The sequence below is a fragment of the Manis pentadactyla genome, chromosome 14 (genome assembly GCF_030020395.1).
Source record: "Manis pentadactyla isolate mManPen7 chromosome 14, mManPen7.hap1, whole genome shotgun sequence".
Lineage (NCBI taxonomy): Eukaryota > Metazoa > Chordata > Mammalia > Pholidota > Manidae > Manis > Manis pentadactyla.
The window spans coordinates 20,345,152-20,371,691 of NC_080032.1; the positions used below are offsets into that span (position 1 = coordinate 20,345,152).

At 50.6% G+C, this 26,540-nt stretch overlaps 3 protein-coding genes across 5 annotated transcripts in view; 2 read left to right on the top strand and 1 right to left on the bottom strand.

Annotated features, from left to right (window-relative positions):
• DTX1 (deltex E3 ubiquitin ligase 1) overlaps nt 1-4,269 on the bottom strand; it is a 34,642-nt gene extending 30,373 nt beyond the window's left edge. Inside the window, exons 1-3 of the mRNA XM_036929313.2 lie at nt 4,118-4,269; nt 3,308-3,780; nt 1,849-2,805 (exon numbers count right to left, since the gene is read on the bottom strand). Of these exons, the coding sequence (XP_036785208.1) occupies nt 1,849-2,107 (259 nt within the window). The 5' untranslated portion in view covers nt 2,108-2,805; nt 3,308-3,780; nt 4,118-4,269. The remainder of the gene's footprint in view (nt 1-1,848; nt 2,806-3,307; nt 3,781-4,117) is intronic.
• A 2,968-nt stretch (nt 4,270-7,237) lies between these two features.
• Nucleotides 7,238-26,540, top strand: part of LOC118934118 (uncharacterized protein KIAA1671-like) — a 271,613-nt gene continuing 252,310 nt past the window's right edge. Inside the window, exons 1-2 of one of the 3 annotated variants that reach the window (XM_057491737.1) lie at nt 8,231-8,288; nt 21,752-22,060. The gene's annotated coding sequence lies outside the window, so the exon portion shown is untranslated. Of the gene's footprint in view, nt 8,289-8,323; nt 8,853-21,751; nt 22,061-26,540 lie in introns of those variants that run through there. The other 2 variants (XM_057491739.1, XM_057491738.1) reach the window with 2 other exon arrangements.
• LOC130680663 (uncharacterized) lies at nt 10,687-18,631 on the top strand. The gene is made up of 2 exons (XM_057491734.1): nt 10,687-11,138; nt 16,206-18,631. The coding sequence occupies exon 2, from the start codon at nt 16,267-16,269 to the stop codon at nt 17,263-17,265; it is 999 nt and encodes a 332-aa protein (XP_057347717.1). The 5' UTR covers nt 10,687-11,138; nt 16,206-16,266; the 3' UTR covers nt 17,266-18,631.

Below are 26,540 nucleotides of genomic sequence, written 5' to 3' on the forward strand. Positions count from 1 at the left end.
ACACTGGCTGTTCCCTCTGCCTGGAACACTGCTTTCCTCACTCATTCTTTAGATTTCTGTTCAAACATCACTTCCACAGATAAGCCTTCCGTGACCACCCCTAGACTAGGTTTATTTCATGTTCTCAGACCTGCCACTGATAACCTGAATGCTGATTACCCGTACAATTATGTGTTTCCTTGCTCCCAACTACACTGGGACCTCCAGCATAGGTCCTAGAGACTCAGGACCCTGTCTGTAGTGCCCCTTGCAGTACTCTAGAGCTTAGCACAGAGTCTGACATACAGCAGATTAATAAATGATTGTATGATGGCATGAATGAATGATTGGCATCTACAGGGACTACAGTCAGTGCTTGGAGTTAGGGAAATTGTACAGAAAATAACATCAATAAACTATTTGTTATGAGTTCACCTATGTTCCCACACTTGATGACCAGTCTGTAGGCACCATGCAATGTTCTAGAGCAGAGTTTTCCACTAGAACTTTCTGGGATGATGACAATGTTCTCTGGATCTATGCTGCCCAGTATGACAGCCGTGAGATCCATGTGGCTGTTGAACACTTGAAATGTGCCTAGTGAGAGTGAGGAGCTGAATTTTACATTTTAATTTTAAATAACACAAATGTAAATAGCCACATGTGGTTAGTGGCTACCAGGTTGGATCGCATAGCTTTAGAGAGAAGGGAAGTGTCCCGCTCTCTCCAAGGCTGTCACATGCATTTCTGTCACCCAGGGATTCACAGAAACTCCCCCAGACCTCCATCAGCTGGTCCCCAGGACTGAACATGCCAAGGATTCTTTGGCAGCTTCCATGAGGTAGAGACTCGCCGTCCCCCACTGCTCACCAAGCTTGTCACAGAGACCACCAGGCAACAGTGACTCAGGTTGCTCTCCACACAGATGGCACATCTCCAGAACGAAGATGCTGAGAGGAGCTCTCACCATTTTTATCACTATCATCACTTATCACACGATCTCCAAGACTGCCACCAACCTCGTTCTCTCCACATTGCCAGCCCATCACGCCACCCCCAAGACAACCAACACAAGCATCACCTCCACTGCCACCAGCTCCAGTCGGTACCACCACTGACGTCACCACCACCACGAGCTCCCTCCTCATCACCACCCTGCCCCCACAATTTCCACCACCAACATGCCCCCCTCCCCAGCATTACCACCACCATCAGACGACCTCAACACCACCAACTCTTGGAGCCATTTAGGATACCAGTCAAGAGCTTCGGCTCTGGAATTCCATTGCCTGGGCTTAAATCCAGAGTTTTTAAAATCTTAAATCTCAGAGCTTCAAGCGCTGAGTTTACATCACTCAGTTTCTGTGAGACTCAGTTTCTTCATCTGTAAAATTGGACTACCAATAATACAATAATAAGACTTACTGCCTGTGGTTGTTGAGAAAATACAGTGAGGAAGAGCGTGGAAAGCCCTTTTACTATGATGACTGAGTGTTAGTGCTCTTCTAGGTTCTGTGCTCAGTGAGCACAAATTTATTTAATCCTCACGCAGTTGTGAAAGACATTGATCCACCCATTTTACAGATGAGGAAACAGAGAGTTGATGTAACTTGCTGAAGGCCCTACAACTAATAAGAGGCTGGATCGGAACCCAAGCCTTAAATTGGGCTAGGCTAGGCTGGCCCTTCATGGGGTGGCTGAGGGAGTTTGGGTCAGCCCGCTGGCCTTCCTGCAGTTCCAGGCTCTCTCCTCAGGGATGCTGGGGGATTTCGCCATCCCACCACAAGTGGTGTTGTGGTAGGGATGGTGGTGGTGTCTGTGTCTCAGCCTGGCCTGGGGGTGGGGTGCGTGTGTAGCGAGTCCCCTCACCTGTGTCCTGGCGAAATTGGTGCATGGATTGCAGGTCGATGATGTAGGGCACCAGCTGGGCGTCCACCTGCCCCAGGACCACGGAACCGCGTGCATCCTCCTTCAGCACGTTCTCAATGTGGTGACACACGGTGGCCGTGTAGGGCCGCCAGCGGCTGTGCTCATTCAGCCACTCCCACACCACCACCCGGGCCACATTCTGCGGTGGGAAGCCCAACCCATTCACTTGCATCATCACCCCCTGGCCTGGCCGTGACATGGCCACTGCTGCCTCTGGGGCCAGGACCCCACTATTATGGGCCCAGCTCTTCTGGGCCTGGGAGCAGGCAGGGAACGTCCTCTCTCCCCAGTGCAGCAACAAGGACTGCCCGGCCTTTCTACCTCCTGATGCCAAGAGGCCTCAGTTAAAAGGAATGTGGGGTGGTGTTCAGGCTCCAAGGACCCCTTGCCTGCAGTGCTGTCTCCGTTAAAGGGGGCTGCTCTGGACAGCAAATGCCTTTCTTATGATGGGGAATTGTTATAAATTCCTTGGCTCCCTGGGCTCAGGTAAGGAAGTAGGCAGCGCCCCTACTCTAGGTCATGCTGGTCTCTGTTTTCTGTCCTCTTCCTGGCAGCACAGGGCCTGTCACCCAGGAGGTAAAAGCCCAGCCTGCGCTCTCTGCGGCGCCAGGCCAGCCCTGTGGCTCTTAACTGCGTCCCAGACCCTGTGCCTGCTTCCAGTGAGGCTGCTTGCCTTGTCTCGGGCCCGCCCCCCGATGGCTCCTGCTGAAAGGGAGTCCCTTTCCCCCTTGTTCCTGCTCCACACAGCGTCCTGTAAGGCCTCTGTGGCTGAAGAACGTACCGGCGAGGGTGCAGCGCGTGCCCCGGCCAGCCCACCCTGCAGCAGCTCAGGAGCTGGGCGGGCGCCGAGGGGGGCGGGGGCCCGTGGGCACGCCCCACCCCACTCGTGCTCGCGACCTGCCGAAGACAAGAAGGGGAGAGGGCCCTTTAAGAGGAGAGTGCAGCACCCCCTCCCCCTTCCCAAGAGAGCGATCGGCTGAGAACAATGGGGAACCGATGGGGGTGGGCAGCAAAGGGGGTAAAAGGGGTCGCCGCCCGCGTTCCCATGGGGCAGGCCCTAGAGGACGGCTGGAGCTGGGGGCGCGATTTCCCGAGACCCCTCTCCTGCCGTGCACCCTCCTCACTCCCCGAGCCCTCCCCTCTCCCGGGGGCCGAGCCCAGCTGGGGGATGCAGGGTGCGCGGGGACGCGCGGGGATGCGCGAGGATGAGCTGCGCTGCAGGCGAGGCCCAGGGCCCCTCGGAGGGCTAGTCACCGCGGACGCGACGCCGGGGGCTGGATGGTCGCTGCCTCCTGCCCTGAGGGTGACAGCCCGCCTTCCCCAGCCCAGACCTCCCCAAAGCGTGCGCCGCCGCCCTCAGGAGCCGGGGGTGGGGTCCCTAAGCGCCCCGCTCACTCACCGCCTCTCCTCTGGTCTGCCTTCTTCGGCTCGCGCTTTAGCACCGCCGCCTCCGGGGCTCCCCCCGGAGTGGGAGGGAGCCGCGGTCCCGCCTCCGCGCCCTTCCCTCCCCGGCCCCGAGGCCGCCGCGCCGGGGCGCTGGGTGCTCCGCGCGCGGACAGACGACCCCGCCGACCGACGGACGCGTGAGCGGCTGGCGGACGCCGGGATCCCGCGGGTGGGAGGCGGCTGTGGCCGCGCTCAGGGGAGGGAAGAGGAGGGGGCGGAGAAAGAGGAAGGGGCGGAGACAGATCGCGGCCCTGGGTGCCCGCCGCGCTGACACGCGAGTCCTGGGGCGCCCCAAATCCTCAGCTAGGCCCACCTGGGATCCCAGGAGGCGTCCCGACCCCATGCAGGGCTCAAGGCATGGAGTAGGATGTACGCGTCGCCTGCTTGAATCCTAGTCATCTTCACATTCGTGGCTCCGTCCAGGGCCTGGCACACAATAGGTGCTCAAAAAAATGCTCGAATGAATGAATAAGATCCAGAGGTTTTCTAAAGAAAGATCTTAAAGCATTCTAGGGCAGCATTTTTGTCTCCTTCCACACTATTCTGGGAGATGGGGTTTGGAGGGCTGGCAAGGCCCATTTCAGAGTCTAATGCAATCATGGAATTGGAAGTATACAAATGGAAGACTGAGGCCCAGAGAGGGTAATAAACAAGCCCAGGATCACATAGCAGCTTACAGCAGTGCCCAGACACCAACTTAGAGGTGATTCTCCTCCCAGTACCCAGTTAGGCAGCCCAAAGCCCACTTCCCCAGAGCACCCACCTGCCCCGGGTGGGTGGGATAGGAAGAGCATCCTGTCTCCCAGGTGGTAGGCAGACCTAGGCCAGAAGGCAGAGACCTCAGAGGAAGGTAAGGACAGCCCCTCCACCACCTCATTCTCAGATGCCTGTGAACAACAGGTGCTCAATAAATGCTGAGTGAGGATTGGCTGGATGGAAAGGGAAGTAGTTGATGGCAGCAGCTCAAGTATTAATGGGATGGCCAGCTCTCCTTCCTCCAGCAAGCAGAGGACACACATCAGCTGAGAGGGTGATAGACTCCCTACCGTCTGTGGGTGTTTGCATTAGGGAAGATGAAGGATGCATCCGGGAACTCCAGCCTGGGCTCCAGATAGGGGTCAGCGGCCTGTCTGGGAACCTGCCCAGGGCAGTCCATGCTCCTCTTCCTCCCGAGGCAGATGGTGATAAACTAGGCGAGGTCAGGGTTGGGCTGCTCAGGGATGCTTTTCCAGAACTGCTGCCAGATAGAGTGACCTCCCCTCTGCAGACCCTTGTTCTGTCCTGCAGCCCAGTGCCTGATGGGCTTTTCCAGATTGGGGCACTGATTCTGCTTGCTTGAGCCTGCTGCAGTCTAAACAGAGGGGCTGTGTCTGAGGGCATAATGATAATGCTCCAACAGGATTACCGAGCTCTGGGATTTTAGCCTAGGGCCCCCGATGGCTTCCCAGGAGTCCATGAAGACCCCTGCCCCTTTCCAGACAAATTTATGTGTCTGTATTTTGGGGGGAAGAAGGGCTCTGGCTTTCAGAGGTTCTTCCAAAGGAGGCTGTGACCCAAAAGATTCAGAGCTGATGTTCAACAAACTCATATTACAGGTTGTTGCAACCTTATATTATCTGGAGGCCCCACAGTGGGGAAGAGACTAGCTCAAGGTCACAAGGAAATTTAACAGCAAGTTGGAAAGAAGACCCAAGACTCCAGACTGTATAATGCTATTTAAGGCCTGACTAAATGTCGCCTCCTCCAGGAAGCCTCCCTGAACTCATCCCATCCTCTTCTGTGTTCTTTTGCCCATACCTTGGTATGACACCCTGTATCACAATTAACCGATTCAGTGCTGTTCCTGCTAGAGTAGACCTGCATGAGATCAAGGACTGTCTTATCTTGTGTGGTGTGGCTGGTTATCACTTGCTGAGTGCCTATTATGTAATTCTCACTACTTACATAATTCTCACTACTCTTCACAATTGCCCACAAGGTAGGTAATATTTTCCTCATTTTACAGATGGGAAAATCTCCTCAAGCTCAAATGGGTTAAGTGACTTTTCCAAGTTCCCACAGGGAGTAAGTGGCAGGGCTGGGATTTGAATCCCAAACCCCTTTGCACCTCCCACAGCACCGTGGTATGCTGCCTCTGTGTTGGTTCAGCAACTAGTGAATGGAATCCAGGATCTGGTCCAACATGGCCCTCCTGGTCCCTCTCAACTGGGCTGCGTAAATTCTTCAAGTGCAAAGCCCAGATCCCAGGGTACCCTGGGAGAAAAGGATTCCAAGGAAGGGAAAGGAATTTGGCCTTCAAGGACCCCATGATCCACTGGGGAGATGGATCAGACGCCAATGGAGAAGCCAACAGAACAGAAGCAATCAACCACAAACTCTTTTTCAAAAAATTAAAATTTGTTTGTATATACTACATCCCTAGGAACAGAATCCCAGGATTTTCTTTTGTGTGCTTTTGTCTTGCTTCCTCGTGGCCATGATACTAGCTGAGGTCATCAGTACAGTGAAATCACACTGATGAGTTGGGAGAACGTAACTCTGTCACTTTTCTAGATCTTTTGAGTTACACATCAAATCTCAGGCCAGTCACACTTATTTAACCTGCCTGTGGGGTTCACAACTATTTTCTCACACTGTGATAACAATGATTTCAAATTTGCTGAAGAAACCATGCTTCATCATCACAATTAGGAACTAGACTTTGGAGTGTGACCTACAGGAACCTGGAGTTTGCCTCTCTTCTAAGCATTGTTGATGCTGAGAACACCAGCCAAGACATTTACATACATTATAGTGGCATGCAAAGATGGCAGAAAGAGATGAACTCATTTTTTTTGTTCTCTTATCCATCATCTCCCTATCCATCCATCCATCCATCCATCCATCCACCCATGCATGCATCTATTCATCTATACATCCATCCATGTACTTATTCATTCACTATACATTCATCCATGCAAGTACTCTTTCCTTGTTTCCTCCCTCCCTTCCTTTGTCCCATCCACCCATCTTTCCATTTATCTATCTACTCACCTACCTGTCCACCCATCTGTCCAACAATTACTGGACCCTGCTTATGTGCCAGGCACTGGGCCATGTGCTGAGACATAGAGATAACTAAAACAGAATTGGTTCCTCTGTTATTCAGAGTATAGAGTGAGAGTGAGCCATGAATCAAAGAATCACACAAAGTGAGATTACAAACTTTTCCAAGAGCCATGAATGAGTTCTTGATATCATGAAGGCCTCCAACAGGGGTCCTGCCAGGTCTCAGGAGCCAGAGAGGGCTTCTTAGAGGAGGTGACATTCCAGCTATATCCATAGCTTTGATGTGGCTAAGCAGGGTGGGAGGAGGAACAAAGGGAACACAGATATGCAAAGGCCCAGAGGTGGGAAAGAGCCTAGTGTTGCAATTTTTTTAGAACAAAAGGGTTGAGCGTGGGGCAAGTGGGCAGGCCCATCGTGTAGGGTCTTGAGAACCCCAACATGGTTTTGGGATTTTTATCCCAAGAGCCATGGGGAGTAACTGAAGGTGAAGCCCCACCCTCAGAAACTCTGAGTTGTTAGTTGGTCTGCGGACCCAGGCATTGGTAGTTTTGGGCCAATAGTCCTGTCCCTGGACTGGGGGGATTGAAACCAATTGTTAATATTTTGCCACATTTGCACTCTCTCAATTTTCCTCTCTCTCTCTTCCACCTCACCAGTTGAGAGTAGGTTGCAAACATAAATTGTCACCCCTAAAACTTTAGCATATGTCTCCTAAGAACAGGGCATTCTTTTGTGCAACCACTATGCAGCTATCAAATCCAAAAACTGAACACTGATATAATATTATCTAATATATAAATTTATATAAACTACATTTGCTTATTATATAAACCATATTAAAATTTCACCCATTGTCTCAATAATATCTCTGTAACATTTTTTTCTGACCCAGGATCCAATTCAGTATCGTTCATCAGTGATGTTTCTTTCTAACTTTATAGGCCCGCCAGTTATTCATGCTAAGTACGTTTCCTTAGGAGCACGTGTTACAAATGCAATTCAGTTTACCTGTGCAATTATTTTATTAATTTCTGTAAGCTCCACAAGAGCTTGGATCTTGCCAGTTGCTTCACCACTGTGTTCCCAGCCCCCTGCACACAATAGGTGCTTAATAAAGATCTATGGAATGAAATGAGGGAAGGAAAGCAAAGCTGGCACTTTCTTGTGTGTGGGGGGACTTTCCACGATTCTCTCTAGATTTGTCCAAAAATCTTTATACTCCTAACCTTCCACTCCAGCACTTGCGTTGCACACAATAGGCGCCCCAGCATGGTGAGCACGCTCCTGCCACGCCCGCCGGCCGTGCGCCCCAGGGTAAAAAGTACCACCGCACGCCGCGAGGGGGCGGCAGCACTCCGCTCAGACTCCACTAGCTCCTGAGCCAGCGCCTACAGCTCCAGAACTCAACGGGTGAACCTTTACCGGGCGCCTCCCGAATTCCCCGAGCTGCACTAGGTTTTCGGGGACACAGATGCGGTGACAGGTCGGTGTCCATGGCGGGGGATTCCGGCCGGAGTCTAGGGGTCGCTCCGGCATCGCAGGCTAAGACCATGAGCTTGCTCTGAGTCGGGCGCTGCGGGGGTCGGCGCTCCCGGGTCAGAAGCACTTCCGGGAGAAGTGTCCCGGCAGAACTCGCGACCTCTGACCCGCCAGACTTTCCCCGGGTACCTCAGCCAGCCGCCGAGGGCTGGTGCCCCTGGCCGCGCTCGGCCCCGGGCGCCTCCGCGCAGGCGCCACGGCCGCGGTTCCCATGGCGACGGGGGGGGCACATCCCTACCCGAGGCCCCGCCCCCAGCAGGCTAGGCTGCGCGGGGCGGCGAGCGGCGCGGACAGGTGCTGCGGGCTTTGGGCGGGTGGTGGCGCGGGCTGGCTGCGGCGGCTCCACGGTAGGTTGTGCGGCGGGCGCGGGGGTGAGGGCCGGCCGTCTGCCTTCGGTCTCAGGCCAGAGAGGAGGCTGGGGGCGGTGGCGGGCGATGGCCGCCAAGTTTCTGCTCGTCTGAGGGAGAAAAGTTGGCAAAGTTGACTGGGGAAGAGGTGGGGACCCAGCGGACCTCCCCGGGCTCTGGGTCTGCGGGGAGAAGCGAATGCCGCTTTGGGAGCTGGAGGAATCATCTTCCGAGACTTGGGAGTGGATCCCGCGGGAAGATCCGGCACAGGGCAGCCAATAGATCCCTCGCCGCCCAGAGGAACATTTGGGAGTCGATCTCGGGAGTGGGTCGGGCTCTAGTGGCCTCCGGTCCCACTCGATCCCCAACCTGGGGGTGACGGTGGACGGTGATTGGAGACTGGGAGCTGGTTGACCCCTCTGCCCCCACGCTGGTCCGAGCTTTGGGAGCAGATTCCAAGGGGAGATCTGGTGGCCTGAGCTGGGGGATCGCTGGAGATCCTGTGTATCCAGACTGGAGCTGCTAGGATCTGTACATCCGTGCGGGTGGAGGGCCTCCCCGGAGGTGGGCATTGAGGAGCGGGGTTGCACAGCGAGGCGGAGCCCAGGACGAAGGGATCCTGTGGGCAGCGGGGGCGGTGGAGAGAGCGACTCGCCGGGCCCTTGGCGCACACCCTCCCCGTCAGGCCTCGCTCCCTTCCGCGCGCCTTCTCAGAGCGGAGACACCCTGATGGGATTAAGGATCAGTGTCCCTGCTCCCAGGCCAGCTCGAGGGTCCCCCTGGGGCTACAGGCGGAGCCACCGGGAAGGCGGGAAGGGAAGCGGTCCGCTGAACCCCAAGCCCTACCTTTCCACATCCTCTGGCTCACACTAACCACAGAGCCGGGGCACCGCGTCCTGAAACCTGCTTTCCTTCCATAGTGGGGTGTGTAATCCCCACGCGCTGCCAAGGTGGCCAGGGCTTCCTGCTGGCCGGACTGAACTTTCCCTAGCCAGGAGCAGCCATTAGCCTTTGAAGGGAAAGGGTTGTACCTGTTGCGCCAAGAAAGAGCTTCTTTTTGTGACCTTGGGCAAAACTCCTAACTTCTTTGATCCCTGGCCTCACTTCTGGGTGAAATTGGGTGGGGGGTAGGGGGTCACAGCCCTTCCTTCTGGCAGGATTCTTGGGTAGGAAACAGGAGGAGGCACTGTAAACATTAGTGGCCCTCATTCTGTGGCCCAGTGCTTCCCCTACAATGTCTGAGGGAAGGCTCCAGAAACCCAGCTTGCTGACTTTTTAAACTGCAGGCTTCGAGAGAGATTTAACTTGGTCTTTCTTCCAAAGGGGTTTTTTGCTCCTCCGATTCCCCTTTGGAGAGAAGCTTTGCGGTTTGGCTAATGAGTAACCAGGGCATTTGGACAGGGCTTCTCCCTTGGCCCAGCTTTCCCTTTGCTAATCCATTAAGGCTCCTGGACAAGCATGCATTCCCCTCCAGACACTGGCATCTCATCCCTGGGACAGTGCCCAAGGGAGTTGTGCAGACAGTAAGTAGCCTTGGTCTTGGTGGTTTTAGGGGAAATTCTTTTAAAGGATTTGCATGTATGACAAGGGTGTAATTACCTGAGAGAAGTGCAGGGTTGTGGTGCATCTTCTGGGCACATTTCAGCTGGGCACGTGAGCTTGCTCATTCAGTAACCAGTGTGTGTACGGAGTACCTACTATGTGTCCCACACTACAGGAATGGTGTGGCTGGGCAATATAGGATCTGCCCCCCTGGTATTACATTCTAGCTATGGAGCAATCAGCTTGCCCTGCCGTCCAGAGGGGCAGCTGTGCTGATTCTTGATGTGGGGGGTGCAGTTCTCACCCCAGGTTCTGAGGCCCTTGGGGGTCCTGGGGGCTGGCTTTTATCCAAGGCTGACCTTGGCAGGACAACAGAGAGGCCCACTGTCTGACCTGAGCACTCCTCCCTTTCAGCGTCACCAGAATACCTCCCTGACCAACTCAGACAGAGAGCCCCGGAGGAGAATTTTAAATATTCATTCATTCATTCATTCATTCACTCACTCACTCATTCATTCATTCATTCAGCAAATATTGTGACCATGTGTCAAAGACCATGTGTCAAATATTCTAAGACTAGCAGTCACTCAGGTTTACCCAAGAGGTAAAGCTTTTGTGGAAAGAGGCAGTTGTCTAGAACGGAAGAGCTAGAATAAGGGGAGGTGGGTTGGGGGTCAGGAGGCTTAGTTCCTTGAAGAGCTTGCTGGTGGGAAGAGGATGGTGTTATGGGCTGAGAAGAGGGAACAGGGCTGCCCGGATGTGGGAGGGGGCAGGGCGTGTTGTCAGGGGATGCTGGCTGCGGCCAAGGCAGCTATTCTCAGGGGTTTGGACTTTATTCCAGGGCAGTGCGGCCCTGTTGAAATTTCTCTGCTGTTGGCAGCCGCGCCCAAAGATGGCGACCAAGCGTGGGGCCACTGGGAAGTCCCATACTTCCCAGTTGCAAAACACCCTACGTCACAAAATCACATGCTAATCAGACCTTAGCCCAAACACCAATCAGATCTATTACATGGCTATGCTAACGAGGCACAGTGAGCAGCACCAACCAGCTCGGAGCGTGAGAGCTATATAAGCTAGTCTTTTCTTCCTCTCTGGGTCCTGCCCGACACACTTGTTTCACAAAGAGCTGAAGATTAAAGCTTTCTGCAGAAGAATCCTGCTGTTGTTGCGTGCTGTTCTTGCCGGCGAGGACGGGGCGCGCGACAAGTGGTGCCGAAACCCGGGAACCAGAACATCACCGGCACAGGGAGGACCCTTCAGACATCTGGAGAGGATTCAGAACTGCAGGATTGAAGAAAACCCGGAGTGGTACGTTCCGAGAGACGCGCTTTTAAGGGTGGCTGATGGTTCTCTGTAAATAAAGAGACATCATGGGAAACGCACCGTCATTAGTCACAGCGCTGCAGACCGCGCTCAAAGAGCGAAATTTGAAGGTCTCCAGTAAAGCTTTAGGATCTTTTGTGAAGGAGGTAGACCGCGTCGCTCCCTGGTTTATCTGTTCAGGGTCCCTCTCCATCCCGAGTTGGGACAAGTTAGGGAAAGATCTTGATAGAGAAGAAGAAGAGGGACACTTGAGAGGAGGCACTAGACCACTATGGAAACTGATTAGGGCTTGCCTACAAGATGAAAAATGTGAAAAGGTGATAAAGGCAGGACAGAGAGCTTTAACAGAGATCCAAGAAAGCATGTCAGAAACGGAACAGGAGACAGAGCTAGCTCGCGGCCGAAAGAGGACTGCTAAAATGAAAGTTAAAAAACCCCAGAGTGAGGGGGAAAGCCCGCCTAGGGCAAAAGTGAAAGAGCCCCGAGGAGCAGGTGACGACCGCCTCGGAGAAAGTAGCAAGTACCCATGGGAAGAGTTGAGAGAGCTTCAACTCTCCGACAGGGAGCCAGAGGAGGAGCTCATATCCTCGGAAGAGGGGGAAGAGACCAGGACCGTGAAATGCGGAAGTGAGAGAACTAGCAAGGCTGAAAGGCAGACCAAAGAGAAAATGAAAGCAGGGTGCTCTCCGTCGCCCACTGCTCCGCCACCTTATGTGAGCGGTACACATACTTTCTGTCACCCAGATACCATACAAGCAATTAAGCAAATGTTCCCTGTGTTTGAGGACAACGGGGTACGCTCCCACCAGCCCCTGAGCCATAAACAAGTTAAAGATTTAGCAGAATCCGTTCGGGCTTACGGAGTCAGTGCTAACTACACTTTAGCACAGATTGAAAGGTTGACAGAAACAGCCATGACACCTACAGATTGGCAGTATGTGACTAAAGCATGCCTTACTAGTATGGGACAATATATAGAGTGGAAAGCATTGTGGCATGATATCAGCATGACCCAGGCATGTGCAAACGCTGCCGAGGGGCAACCCGCGTGGTCGTATGATATGTTGACAGGCCAGGGACAGTGGGTGGCCAACCAGACCGCCTTCCCCGCGCAGGTGTACGCACAAATAAACGCGTGCGCTGCTAAAGCATGGAAAGCCCTCACTAACAAAGGGGAAGTGTCAGGCAATTTGACTAAGATTATCCAAGGGCCGAGCGAGCCATTTTCAGATTTCGTCGCTCGCATGATGGAAGCCGCGGGTAGAGTATTTGGGGACCAAGAGCAAGCTATGCCCCTAGTGGAGCAATTAGTATTTGAACAATGCACCAAAGAATGCAAGCAAGCAATAACACCCTGGAAACAGAAGGGAATGCATGCTTGGCTAAAAGCCTGCAGAGAAATAGGGGGACCACTCACCAATGCGGGCCTAGCCGCGGCTATACTACAAAGCCACAAACAAGCCAGAATTACTAATAAAAATATTAAATGTTTTCAATGCGGGAAACTAGGACATATAAAGAGAGAATGTAGAAGCCCAACCTTAGAGCACACAACCCAAAAGACCCCTGGATTATGCCCTAAGTGCAAAAAGGGCAGACATTGGGCCAATGAGTGCCGATCTGTTAAAGACATAGAAGGGAAACCCTTAGAGCCGCCAAAAAACGCCCATAGGGGCCCCCGCCGTCAGGGCCCACAAATATATGGGGCAACCAGCACACAAGTGTCATTCGGGAGCAGCAAAGCCCCCCAAGGAGAGCCACTCCAGGTTCCGCAGGATTGGACATCCGTGCCACCACCAGAATAGTGTTAACTCCACAGATGGGAGTTCAACCTATCCCCTCAGACTTTAAAGGCCCCTTACCACCAGATACAGTTGGGTTACTCTTGGGGCGTTCTTCTGCTGCCTTAAAAGGCCTTGTAGTCCACCCCGGAGTTATTGACCAAGACTATGAGGGACAAGTGAAAATTATGTGTTCAGCCCCCAGAGGAATCTACCCTATATCCCCGGGAGACCGCATAGCCCAACTCCTAGTATTGCCCAGTCTCCATGCCAATTACCCAGCCGCCACCACTGAGAGAGGAGAAGGGAGTTTCGGCTCCTCTAACTACACTTCAGCTTTCATAGTATTAGATTTAGCAGACAGGCCAAAATTAACTCTCAAAATAGAAGGAAAAAGTTTTGAAGGAATCCTAGATACCGGAGCGGATAAAAGTATTATTTCTGCAACCTAGTGGCCCTCCAAATGGCCTGTAACACAGTCCTCACACTCTTTACAAGGTTTAGGATATGAGTCTAGTCCTACCATTAGTGCCAAACCATTGAAATGGCAAGCGCCTGAGGGGCAAGAAGGTATAATTACCCCTTATGTGCTCCCACTGCCAGTCAATTTGTGGGAGAGAGATGTTATGCAAGGTCTGGGCCTTAAACTCATTAATGAATGCTCCACCCCTGCCCTAGGCATGATGATAGATATGGGATACATCCCAGGTAAAGGGCTAAAGAAACACCAACAGGGACGCACAGAGCCTATCCTACCCAAAGTAAAAAATGACCGTCGCGGCTTGGGTTTTTCATAGGGGCCATTGAAGACGCCATGCCCATACCTTGGCTTACAGAGGAGGCCATATGGGTTCCTCAGTGGCCGCTATCCTCTGAGAAATTAGAAGCAGCTCACCAATTAGTACAAGAACAGCTCCAATTAGGACATTTAGAACCCTCCGTATCTCCATGGAATACGCCCATATTTATAATCAGAAAAAAGTCAGGGTCATGGAGATTGCTTCATGATTTGAGAGCAGTAAATGCTCAAATGAAGCTATTTGGACCTGTCCAGCGAGGACTGCCATTTCTCTCTGCTCTACCCAGAGAAAGGAAAGTAATCATAATAGACATCAAAGACTGTTTTTTCTCCATACTCCTAAACACCAAAGATAGAGAAAAGTTTGCTTTCACCCTGCCAGCTATTAATCATGAGCAACCAGATGCCAGATTTCAGTGGAAAGTTCTCCCTCAAAGGATGGCAAACAGCCCCACCATATGTCAACTGTATGTTCAGCAAGTGCTAGCACCAATTCGCAAAAGCTACCCCAAACTAAAAATCATTCATTATATGGATGATATCCTTCTCTGCTCCCCACAATCAGCAGAAGTAGAAGAGGCCTATGTAAAGCTCACTAAATCCCTAGAGACTTGGGGACTGAATATAGCCAGTGAAAAAGTCCAAAAATCTAGTCTTAGCAAATTCCTAGGAACCACTATTTCCACAGATGTTATTTACCCCCAAAAGCTTGAAATAAGACATGATCAGCTGCGAACTTTGAATGATTTCCAGAAATTCCTAGGGGACATTAATTGGTTGCGGCCATTTTTAAAGATACCTACCACTGAATTGAAACCGCTATTTAAAATCCTAGAAGGGGACTCACAACTAACATCTCCGCGCTCCCTTACACCTGAGGCAGTGCAAGCCATCCACAAGGTAGAACAAGCCTTAATGACAGCACAATTGAATAGGATACAATTAAATGAACCCTTTGAGTTATGCGTCCTTCCTACTCCGGGACTGCCAACTGCAGTCTTGTGGCAACGAGGGCCACTGATATGGATCCATCCCCAAGCCTCTCCAGCTAGAACAATAGAGTACTACCCGGCTGCCATAGCCAAACTCGCTCTGAGGGGAGTAAAAAACTCATTAACACATTTTGGGAAAGCTCCAGCAACAATCATAACCCCTTACAGTATGGAGCAGATACAAACATTATGTGCTATGAATGATGATTGGGCCATACTTGCTTATAGCTTCTCAGGAACCTTTGATAATCATTTCCCAAAACATCCCCTCCTCCATTTTGCCAAAACTCATCCCCTAGTGTTCCCTCAGATCACTAGCCAAATCCCGTTGCCACATGGAGAAACAGTCTACACAGATAGATCCAAGACAGGTACAGGTGCCTATGTCCATAACGGCGAAGTTGTGACAAAAAACTATACACCCAATACTCCACAAATAGTAGAATGCCACATAGTTTTAGAAGTACTACAAACCTTCCCTGGACCCTTGAATGTTGTGTCAGATTCTTGTTATGTGGTTAATGCAGTTAATTCTCTAGAAGTAGCCGGGCTAATCAACGCATCGAGTTCAGTAGCCTCTCTGTTCAAGCAGATTCAATCAGAGTTACTCCACAGGCGATCACCTTTGTATATAACCCACATCAGAGCACATGCAAGCCTTCCCGGGCCTATGGCCCGAGGCAATAATCTGGCAGACCTCGCTACTAGAAGCATAGCTTTCCCCTTGCTAGATTCCGTCGCCACAGCTTCACAATTCCATTCACAATTTCATGTCACTGCTGAAACACTGCGCAAGCAGTTTAGCATAACCAGAGCCGAAGCTAGGAACATTGTTCTTAGCTGCCAACATTGCTGCAGTTTTCTTCCCACGCCCCATGTTGGGATTAATCCCAGAGGTATTAAGCCTTTACAAGTTTGGCAAATAGATGTGACACATGTTTCTTCCTTCGAGAAGCTGAAAAATGTTTACGTATCTGTAGATACTTGTTCAGGAGTCATCTTTGCCTCTCCATTATCTGGAGAGAAAGTTTCCCATGTCATCCAGCACTGTCTTGAGGCTTGGAATGCATGGAGGTTACCCCAAATTCTCAAAACAGACAATGGTCCAGCCTATACCTCTACCAAATTTGCTCAATTTTGTCATCACATGGGAATAAAACATATCACTGGTCTTCCCTATAACCCACAAAGTCAAGGGATTGTGGAGCGTGCGAACCGCACTCTCAAATCCTATTTACTTAAACAAAAAGGGGGAATTGGGGATATACCCCCCACACCAAAAACTGCAATAGCCCTAGCACTTTTTACTATGAATTTTTTGAACCTGGATGCTAGAGGCCATACAGCAGCAGACCGCCACAATCAATAGCCAAAAGACCCACAGGAACTAGTGAAATGGAAAGATGTATTATCTAACCAATGGAAAGGCCCAGATCCAATTATAATAAGATCCAGGGGAGCTGTATGTGTTTTCCCCCAGGGTGAAGAAAACCCCTTCTGGATCCCAGAGCGCCTGACAAGGAAGGTCCTAGACAAAGGAGATGACCTCTCTATACCTGCTGATCCTGCTCCTGTCACTGGAAACCCCGACTCAGGGAGTATTGAGATGGGGAATATTGTCTGCCTTTCCTAAGCCTATGCCCGTCCGCTTCAATGCAGCGGTTTTTCCACGTTTTTTCACTACCAACTCGAGCATAAACCTGCCATACCTAGCTAAGGACACCATAATAGCTCCTTTGGGAGAGAACCGGTCCTTTGTAACCAGCGGATCGTTATGTTTTACCACTAAAAATCTAACCAACTGCATCTCCCTAAAACAGAGAAAATATGGCTGGTTCAGTGACCCGATAACAGGGCTCGGGCCTTCGGGGAACCTAACGAGCCCCCAGAATGTTCTCTGGATCAATGGTACATTTGTAGAGTCCCCTGAGGGTATAACCCACGCCTCCAAAGAGACTGGAGGATCAACCATATCTGCACCCCCTGTGCCTCGCCAACCCAAATACGCCCCCCACTGCTTAGGTGACTATGAGGGAGAACGATGGCCCTGGACAGACTGCCAGTCAGCTGCAGTGACTTGGGCAGATGAACGCCATATGTTCACTGTCTCCCCAGATATGACCGAAAAAAGAAGTTGGGGAACAGCTCTGGTAAAAGATAGCAATTACTCCCAGCCTATGAACAGGAATCCTTTTCACAAGTGGATGCTGTGTGGCGTTAATGGCTCTTGTACAGACCTGTCCCCACTATCCGCCCTTTTGGGTGGAGGGATAGGCCTCCGCTACAACATTACCTATCAGTGCACGATTGACTCATCCTCTTCAGCCCCCACCACCACTTCGTGTTATCCGGCCAATTCTACGCAGACAGAACCCCCCGGTTCCAAATACCCTCCAGCTCCAGTATGCCTTTCCCCTCCATTCCTGTTTATCTTATCCAATGACAGTTTTAACCCCTGTTCCAATACCTCCTGTTTTCTGTCTCAATGCTGGGATGCGCTAAATTTTACTAATGCCTTAGTAGCCCGTATTCCTCGTTGAGTCCCCGTCCCAGTAGACGCACCTAACACCATGACCCTGTTTCGAGAGAAACGCGACTTCGGTGCTACAGCCGCCATAGTGCTTCTAATCTCCTTAACCGCCGTTGCAGCCACCGCAGCTGGCATAGCTTTAGACACCTCTATCAAAACAGCTACTGAACTCAATAACCTTGCGGAATCAGTGTCCTCTGCCCTTGAACATCAGTCCTCGCTTGATGGCAAGCTGAAAGGAGGAATAATAGTCCTCAATCAGCGAGTAGATCTAGTGGAAGAGCAACTAGATGTGCTCTGGCAGTTAGCCCAATTGGGATGTGAGCGAAAATTTCGCGCTCTCTGCATTACTAGCATTCAATATGAAAACTTTACGTGAGCAGCTAATCTGTCACGAAGCCTGTCCCAGTATCTTTCAGGAAACTGGTCCCAAGACTTTGATGGAGCATTGGAGGAGCTACGGCGAGAGATAATCCACATCAACTCCACCCGGCTGGATATCTCCGTAGCAGAAGGACTCTCTTCCTGGTTTCACAGAGCCCTCTCCCACGTTAAAGAGTGGGCGGGCATGGCTGGGATGAGTGTATTCATGCTTCGAGGTCTCATGCTCCTACTCTGGTTGTTATGCAGGCTCCGTGCCCAACATAGGCAAGATAAAGTAATCCTTGCTCAAGCCTTAATGGCGGTAGATATTGGCGCCTCTCCTCAAGTATGGCTCAACATGCTCAATAAAGAAGCTCAGCTTTAGCTTGAGGTAGCCCTTGCACCCTGAGCCCTTGTGGCATTGCACCAGGCCCGGGTACCTTATCGCTTACCTGCAGCTTCCCCTAAGAAACTCGCGGTGCAAGAGGGTCAAAGAAAAGGTCCAAGACCCTTTGTACCAGGCGGTCCCAACGTCTGCTAGGGGATGCGAGGCAAAGCACTGCAAGAGGTTTTAGACCCCTCTGAGAGACACGCCTGACTGCATAGGGGTAGATGCCCAGAAACCCCTCTCCAAAAAAGAGGCATCAAAAAATGTTTGCTGGAGGTCAGGCCTCTGTCTCCGCCCCAGCTGACAAGTTCCGTCCTGAGTTTCTATTAAAACAGGGGGAGATGTTGGCAGCCACGCCCAAAGATGGCGACCAAGCGTGGGGCCACTGGGAAGTCCCGTACTTCCCAGTTGCAAAACACCCTACGTCACAAAACCACATGCTAATCAGACCTTAGCCCAAACACCAATCAGATCTATTACATGGCTATGCTAACGAGGCACAGTGAGCAGCACCAACCAGCTCAGAGCGTGAGAGCTATATAAGCTAGTCTTTTCTTCCTCTCTGGGTCCTGCCCGACACACTTGTTTCACAAAGAGCTGAAGATTAAAGCTTTCTGCAGAAGAATCCTGCTGTTGTTGCGTGCTGTTCTTGCTGGCGAGGACGGGGCGTGCGACACTCTGCAGAGAGAGATAGGGTCATATGTGCATTCTGGGGAGTTTGCCCTGCTCTTGTGGGGAGGCTGAATGGGCGAGGGTTCTGGAGGAGGCTTTGAGGCCAGTGAGGAGACTGCTAGAAAAATCCAAGTGAGAGGTGATGATGGACTGGATTTGGAGGGAGACATCGGTCAGTGTTGTATTTAGAGCCACTCATTTGAAGACCCCCTTCCTGGAGCCATAAGAGTCTATCTGTAGAGGGAAAAAAAGCCCTTGCCCTTAGGACTCCAGTCCTTAGGGATTTCGGTGACTGGGTGGGAGGAAGGCGAGGGGGAAGGCAACAAGGAACAAGTATGCAAGTGATCATGCATTGGCTTCTGGGAAGGAGTTATCATCCTGACATTTGTTAATTGCTTAGGTAAAGGATCTTTGAATGTTCTGTAGACTTGTCTCCATTAAGAATATAAAATATTCCCCAAAGCATGACCTTTGGATGTTTACATCACTGAGTCAGAAGTGCTACACATACACATTATATTTATCTAACACACCAAACACTTTAAAGATGGCAAAATGATATTGGTTAAGTGAAAAGGGAGTCTCCCTACCCCAGCCCTTTTATCACACTCTGCTAATTATCTAAGTTACTCTTACGTCAACTCTGGAACCAGATGGAAGGAACTGAATCTTGGTTCTGCCACTTACCAGCTGTGTGACCTTGGGCAGGTGACTAAACCTCTCTGAGCCCTGGTTTCCTCATCACTATATGGAGATGATAACCGGTCCTGCTTCTGAGGGTTGCTGCGAGGACTCAGTGAGAAGGGCCTGGCACACGGTCAGTGCTCGGTGTGTACTGACCGCCATTGTTCTCTATCTTGTTACTTGTGGTGGTTATAGTGGAGTTATTGTTGCCTCCTTCCCTCTAGACTTCACCGTCCCAGAAGGCAGAGAACCTGATGTGTCTCCACTGCTTTTTCCACTTGTGGAATAAACAAAGGAGTCAGCATATGTAGATATATCCTTTTAACAACAGCGATCATAAAGCAAGGAATTTCACACATACATTAATAGATTTATGTGATACATTTATGTACTAAATTAATAGCTTTGGACACTTTCCCATTTCAGAATGTGTTGACTCAACCCCACACTTTAAAAAAGCTGAATAAAACTCCCAGGCATGAAGTTGCTGTTTGTTATTGAACAGACGCCCCACTGATGGGCATTGAGTTGTGTTGGTTTTGCTTTGACACAATAATGCCATGAGCATCCCGGTTCACTGGTCTTTGCAGACTTCTTGCTGTCAATTGGAGGAGAGAGTCCAGGACCCGGACCTGGTGGGATACAAGGCGCTCAGAGTGTTGCTCTAGCCTGCCCAGTTTCCCTCTGGAGTGGTGCCTGTCGTGTTCCTACCAAGGCTGTGGGGCAGAGCTCCTGTTTGTCTGGGTCCGAGGGAGGGACCAGTAGATGATTGTGTCTTAGCAGCAGCCATGGCACTGAGCCTCTGGCATTACAGTAGGGAAGGTGACAGTCCCTGCATGCAGCATGTTTTGTGGCCCTTGGGTTCTAATCTGGCCTGTTGAGGACTGTGCTTGGAAGATATTTGCCCATGTACACACAAGTGCACTTGCTTCCTTCTGGAAATATCTAGGCCTTGTATTAGTCAGGTTTTTCTGTAATAATCCCGTGTAACAAATGTCTCCCAAATGGCAGGGGCCTTTGACAACAAACATTTGTTTCATGCTTGTGGGTCAGCTGGCTCGGCTGATCTTGCCTGGGTTTGGCGGGCAGGCCGGACTCCAGGCTTTGCGTTGGGTTCACGTCTGCCCCGCTTACCTTCATTGTGACACCCAGCAGCCAGCAGGGCATGTTTTTCTGTGGTGGATACTTGCCACTCAGGAGCTTAGTGGGAATCCTTAGTGTCTTAGAAAGTCTCCTCTTGGAACTCAGATGGTGTCACTTCTGCCCTCGTTCTATTGGTCAGAGCAAGTCCCAACATCTGTGAGGCAGAGACATGTGCTGCTTTTATGGAGACTGAGAGGGGGCAAGTGTGTATTTTCTGAGCAGTAGCCCAGCCTGTTTTAATGCAATACATCAGCTTTCTGATTGGGCAGGGCGGGTTTGCAGGGCTGGAGGGGCTCCTGGGAAGGGGCAGTAAGAAGTGTGGCTCAGGATTTGTGTGGGGCATGTCAGAGCAGGGTTCTGGGGAAGGAGGCCTGGTTTGGCTCTATCACCCAGCACAGGCAGTTCGCCTCTCTGAGTCTCGGTTTCCTCATAATGAATGTGGCAATCATGTGCCCTCTCAGACTGCCTTGATGACGATTTTTGCTCTAGACTTGGTGTGCAATTCCTCGACCTGCGGTACAGGTAGCCAGTGGAGTGGGAAAGCACAGTGAAGCCAAGGGAGGCTGTGGAGGGAACAGATGTAGGTTCAAATCCCAGCTCTGCCTCTCATGGGCCACGTGACCTTTGCCCAGTCTCATTGCCTCCCTGAGCCTCAGTTTTCCCATTTGTAAAATGGACTCAGGGTCCATGTTTGGCTGTCAGCAGGAAGGACTGTGAAACACTTGGCACAAAGTAGATGGTAAACAAATGGTGGCTGTGAGCCTGGAACGGAGGGGGTCCTGTTTGGGATGGAGTAAGGAATTCTGCAGAATGGATGCTGGTTCTGCCGAATTGGCTGTAGAGTTGGAATATTCCCAGTAGCCCTTGGGAATATTGCAGGGAATCTGGATGCAGACTGTCTGGGTTCTAATCCCAGCTCCACACTTACCAGCTTGTGACCACGGGCAGTTAACAACTTTGTGCCTTAGTTTTCTTATCTGTAAAATGGGGGTAGTAATAGTGCCGGCCTCATGAGGTTGATGAGCATTAAATGAGTTAGTACATAGTGCCCGGTGACGGATGCACATATGTTAGCAACTATTGTTGTTATCCACTTGTGAAGGCCCAAGGAGGTTGCCCCTGGCCCTGGGAGCCACCAGGGTCTTGGGGAAAGGAGTGAGAAAGATGCTTTTAGGTCCCCAGCTTCTGAGCAGGTGCTTTCCCCTGCCTGCTGCAGCTGTCTGTTTGCATGACTTTCTCTCTACAGGGCAAGCCTTTCTACCCAGGGAGGACGGAGTGCCTTTACTAACTGCCCAGCACTCTTGGACCTGAAGCTGCCTCAGTCCAGCCAGGAGGAGTCAAGGAAGCTCTGTGTTTAAGGAATAGTCACACCGCCCCGCTGTGGGAGCCCTCCGCTTCAGGGAGCCTGCGGCTATGCCTGTTCGCTGGAGGCCACCCAAGCTGGGTGTGGGGTTAGAGGTCACTCACTCCTTCATTTGTTCATTTGATAAAAATTTATGCTATGTCAGTCATGCACCCAGGCCATGGGCAAGATGGCTATTCTGCTGGATGTCAGGTGGGTTTCTGAAAAAAGCTGGGTGGGTGGTAGAGATACTTCAGATACAATTCCTGTGTGACCCTGGGCAGGTTGCTTCACCTCTCTGAGGGTGTGAAGCACCCTCATCTGTGAAGGGGTCAGGTGGGCCACAGTGTCACTGGCGGTGAGAGAGGACAACACTTGACCTGTGTGTACCTGGTGACTTCTACCTTAGCCCCTGTGCCTTCAGAATTTTGGGGTGGTGGGGATAAATGAGGGTACCTCTCCTCTGTCTGCTGAGACCTGGCTTTTGAGAACACTAATATTATTTATAGTAAAATGAAAATAGTAAGTAGAGAGTATTCATTCTATCCTAGGCACTGTGCTGATCACTTTCCTATGTACTGTTTTAGTGATTCTCATGTGCCCATTTTACAGGTGAGAGAGCTGAGGCTCAGAGAGAGAATTTTTTCCCCAGTGTCATTACTGGGAAGGGGGAATGTGGATCCATGTAGCCCTTGTGTCTTGAATCCCTCTCCATGCTGCCTCCCTCGTGGTAAAGTAGGGCCGAGCTGGACAATCCCAGTGTTTTGTCCCATCTCCACCATCTCATTGCTGTGTGACTTTGGGCAAGTGACTTTGCCTTTCTGGGCCTCAGTCCTCGTCTGCAGAAAAATATGCTAAGATTTTCCCTGTGTGGTCACTGTGGGAGTAGGTGAGGTAACTGTGTATAAAGCCTCCTGCACATAGTAGGCACTTTAAACATGGAAGCCCTTCCCCATAAAAAGATCAGCTTAGAGTTTTTTAAAAATGTATGTAAGTTATGCTAAAGAATTGCTTTATAAATCACAATATAAATCTTCCTTGTTTGTAGCAGAAATAGTAGCAGCAGCAGTGATAAAAGATAATTAAGTAGCATTGATTGATTGCTTCTTACATTCCAGTTCCTCTGACACATGGGTTTGTGCATTAGTTTATTGGACCCTTTATCCAATCCTTTCCTTAATCAATGAAGAAAGGTAATAATGTCATTCCCATTTTACAGATGAGGAAACTGAGTCTCTGAGAGGTGAAATGCCTTGCCCAGAGTTACCAGCCAGGGGCAGGCTGGGAGCCCTGAATATCTGCTGGAAACGCAGCCGTATTTTCCAAGACTCCGGATCAGGCTGTGGCTCCCAGCCGGCTCTGCGTTGATATTTATGTTCTTTCTGTATTGCTTCCTAAGTCACGAAAGCCCTTTCCGGGGACTATCCTTTTTACCCGTGGCGTGGTGAGGCACTGCCGGGGACAGGAAGCATGGGGTGTGCGGGGCTCCTGGCCGAAGGGGAGGCCAGCAGGCATGTTGAGTTCGCTGACGTCACCCTGGGAGCTCAGGCCGCTGGGCTGGGCCTTGCCCCCGCTAGCCCTGGCTGGTGCTTGGGGCTGGGCTGCGGAGTGACTCGTCTGGGGAAGGACCCTTTGGCCTGGGAAGGCCCCCTACATTTATCTCCCTTTCATTTTGGGCTCCAGCACTGGAAAACTTTGGTCTTTGTTTCTAGAACTGATAGCCTGCATGCCAGGGACTATGCTCGGCACGTGAACGGGTCCTAGGCCATGGGAGAGAATAAAGAGGTATAAGAATGAGTTCTGGGCCAGACGGCAGGACTTTTGAGTTTTACTACAGGCGTTTCTACTGTGTGTCCTTGGGTAAACCCCTTCCCTCTCTGGGCCCTTTTCACAGCAGGAGGGAGAACTGGGTGAGTAGATCCCAGAGCCTCTTCCGCACCCTCTGAGAAGAATCACCACAGGAAAGGCAAGCCTGGAAAAGCCCCTATTTGCTGAGGGCCGACTATGGGCCGAGTCCCTGGCTGGAGAGGTACTGTGGATATGTCTTCTTGTCAGTCCTCAGAATTACTTAAAAACTAACAGCTTTATTGAAATATAACTCATATGCAGTTTATCCATTTAAAGTGTATAATTCAAATTACACTTAAAAATAGAACTGCCATTAATACAGCAATTCCATTCCTGGGTATTTATCTGAGGAAAATGGAAACACTCATAGGAAAAGATATCTGCACCCCCATGTTCAGTGCAGCACTATTTACAGTAGCCAAGGTATGGTAACAAACTGTCCACTGATGGATGAATGGACAAAAAAGATGTGGTACATATGCATACAAGGGAATATTAGTCAGCTATATAAAAGAATCAAATCTTGCCATTTACAACAAATGGATGGACCTTGAGGGTATTGTATCAAGTGAAATAGCATAGACAAAGACAAATACCATATGATCTCACTTATATGTAGAACTAAAAAAAAAAATAAAAACACCAAACTCATAGATACAGAGAACAGATTGATAATTGCCAGAGGTGGGGATATGGGAGGTGGGAGAAATGGGTAACAAAAGGTACAGATTTCCAGTGACAACATAAGTCTTGGAGAGGTAGTGTACGACATAATGAAGGCAGTTAATTATACTGCTTTGCATATTTGAAAGTTGCTAAAAGAGTGTCTCTTAAAGGTTCTTATCTCAAGAAAAAAAACTGTTGTAACTGTGTAAGGTGATGGATGCTAATAACTAGACTTACATGGCAATCATTTCACAATATGTACAGAAATTGAATTACAAGGTTGTACACCTGAAACTGATAAAATACTACATGTCAATTATACTTCAATAAAAAATATAAAAACTAGTAAGAATTTTAAAAAGTATTACAATTCATTGATTTTTAATATATCCGTAGAATTTTGCAACCTTCACCACAATCAATTTTAGAACAGGTTTATGACGACAAAATGAAATTCCATACCCATTCACGGTCATTCCCTATTTCCTTCTGATTACTTCTGTCCTAGGTAACCACTAATCCACTACTTTCTATCGCTATGAATTTGCCTGTTCTGGACATTTCATATAAATGGAATCATACAATATGTGGTCTTTTGGGACTGGCGTCTTTCACTTAGCATCATGTTTCCAAGGTTACCCGTGTTGGAATGTATATTGGGACTTCATTCCTTTTTAAGACTGAATAATACTCCATTGTATGGTTATACCATGTTTTGACTCATTCTTAAAAACTTCAGGAAAAAAACATTTAAAAAAGATGTTCAATGGGCTAGTTATATTGGATATAATACACACGGAAATATGTCACTTAAAATTAAGCATATTTATCAGCACGTCCCCACAATACACATGCATCTGTACCCTCATATACTCGGGACCTTAGCTTGTAAATTCTAACGGGCCACCCACAGGTGAGCAGTTTGGTTTTGTGGAGGTGTGGTTGTTATATGCGGCAGGGGTGTGCCATGGGATGTTTTACTTTTTGTCACACTGAATGAGAAAAACACCTGCTGCTGCTGGAATGGAGATTTAAGTTTCTCCTGGGTTCCGCTCTTTCTGCTGCTACTGTAGAGCAGCGATCCTGCTGTCATGCCCAGTTCTGACCAGCACCTATTACTGCCCTCTGTGTGCGGCACACGTCCACATACTGGGCTGAAACATGAAAGCACCCCATTTGTAGGTCGACGGTGGTAGAATATTGCAATTACATATGGTTCAACCTCAGGATGTAGACGGTATCAATCCCTTTTTCCAGATGAGAAAACTGAGGCTCAGAGAGGAAGGTGACCGAGGGAGCACCGGCTGTGCACAACTGGGATCCAAGGTCCCTTTAATTTCATTTGGCCTCCCTGGTGTCCCTTGGCCCTTGGCCACACACTGCTGACTCACCAGCAGAGGATGGGAGCTTTAGGCTCATCAGCAGCGGGGATGGGGCCTCCTGCACTGTCCACACTCCCCTCTGTGTAGTGTGGGCTCACTGTGTGGCTGCCACATGCCCGAGGGTGCCCCGAGGGAAATGGCGAGCGTTACTGGGGCAGCTGGCTGGGGACTGAGCAAGTTCTCCAATCTCTGGGCTCTAGGGCCTCTGTGTCCTGGTCCTCACTCTCTCCGCCCTGGGCCAGGCCGTTGGCCCAGCTGCAGCCCGGGCTGCTGAGCCGGGTGCACACCCCTGGGAGGGTTGCTCTACATTCAGCAATTCCTGGATTACGGAGCAGCCCAGCGAATCCCCAGGGGCGGGTGTTGGATCCGGCATGGACAAGGCCAGCTGGAGTTTCGTGCCATGCCTTTGGAGGCTTCCCTTTCTAGGGGAGGGAACAAAAGGCTTGGAGGGGCTGAGTGTTTCGCTCAAGATCACGCAGCCAGCAGGGAGCTGAGCAGGACGTGATGTCAGGGTTCCTGCTTCCTAATTCATGTTCCTTTCCACCTGACACCCTCGCTGCCCCCCTTGCCTGTGTTGTTGGAAGGACCTGTCCATGCTGCTTTGCTAACAGGTGTGAGCTGGCTTAGGGTGCTAAAGCTCTGAGCTGTCTGGGTGGAGTTTGTACCCCACTGGCTGCCTGCCAGGCTGAGGCACTCCCATGGGTGACAGAGGGAGCCCACCCAGCAAGCAGATCAAGACATGAAGACGCCCTCAGCACCCAGCACCCCGGCAGGTGAAGGAATGGGTTCCCTGTCTG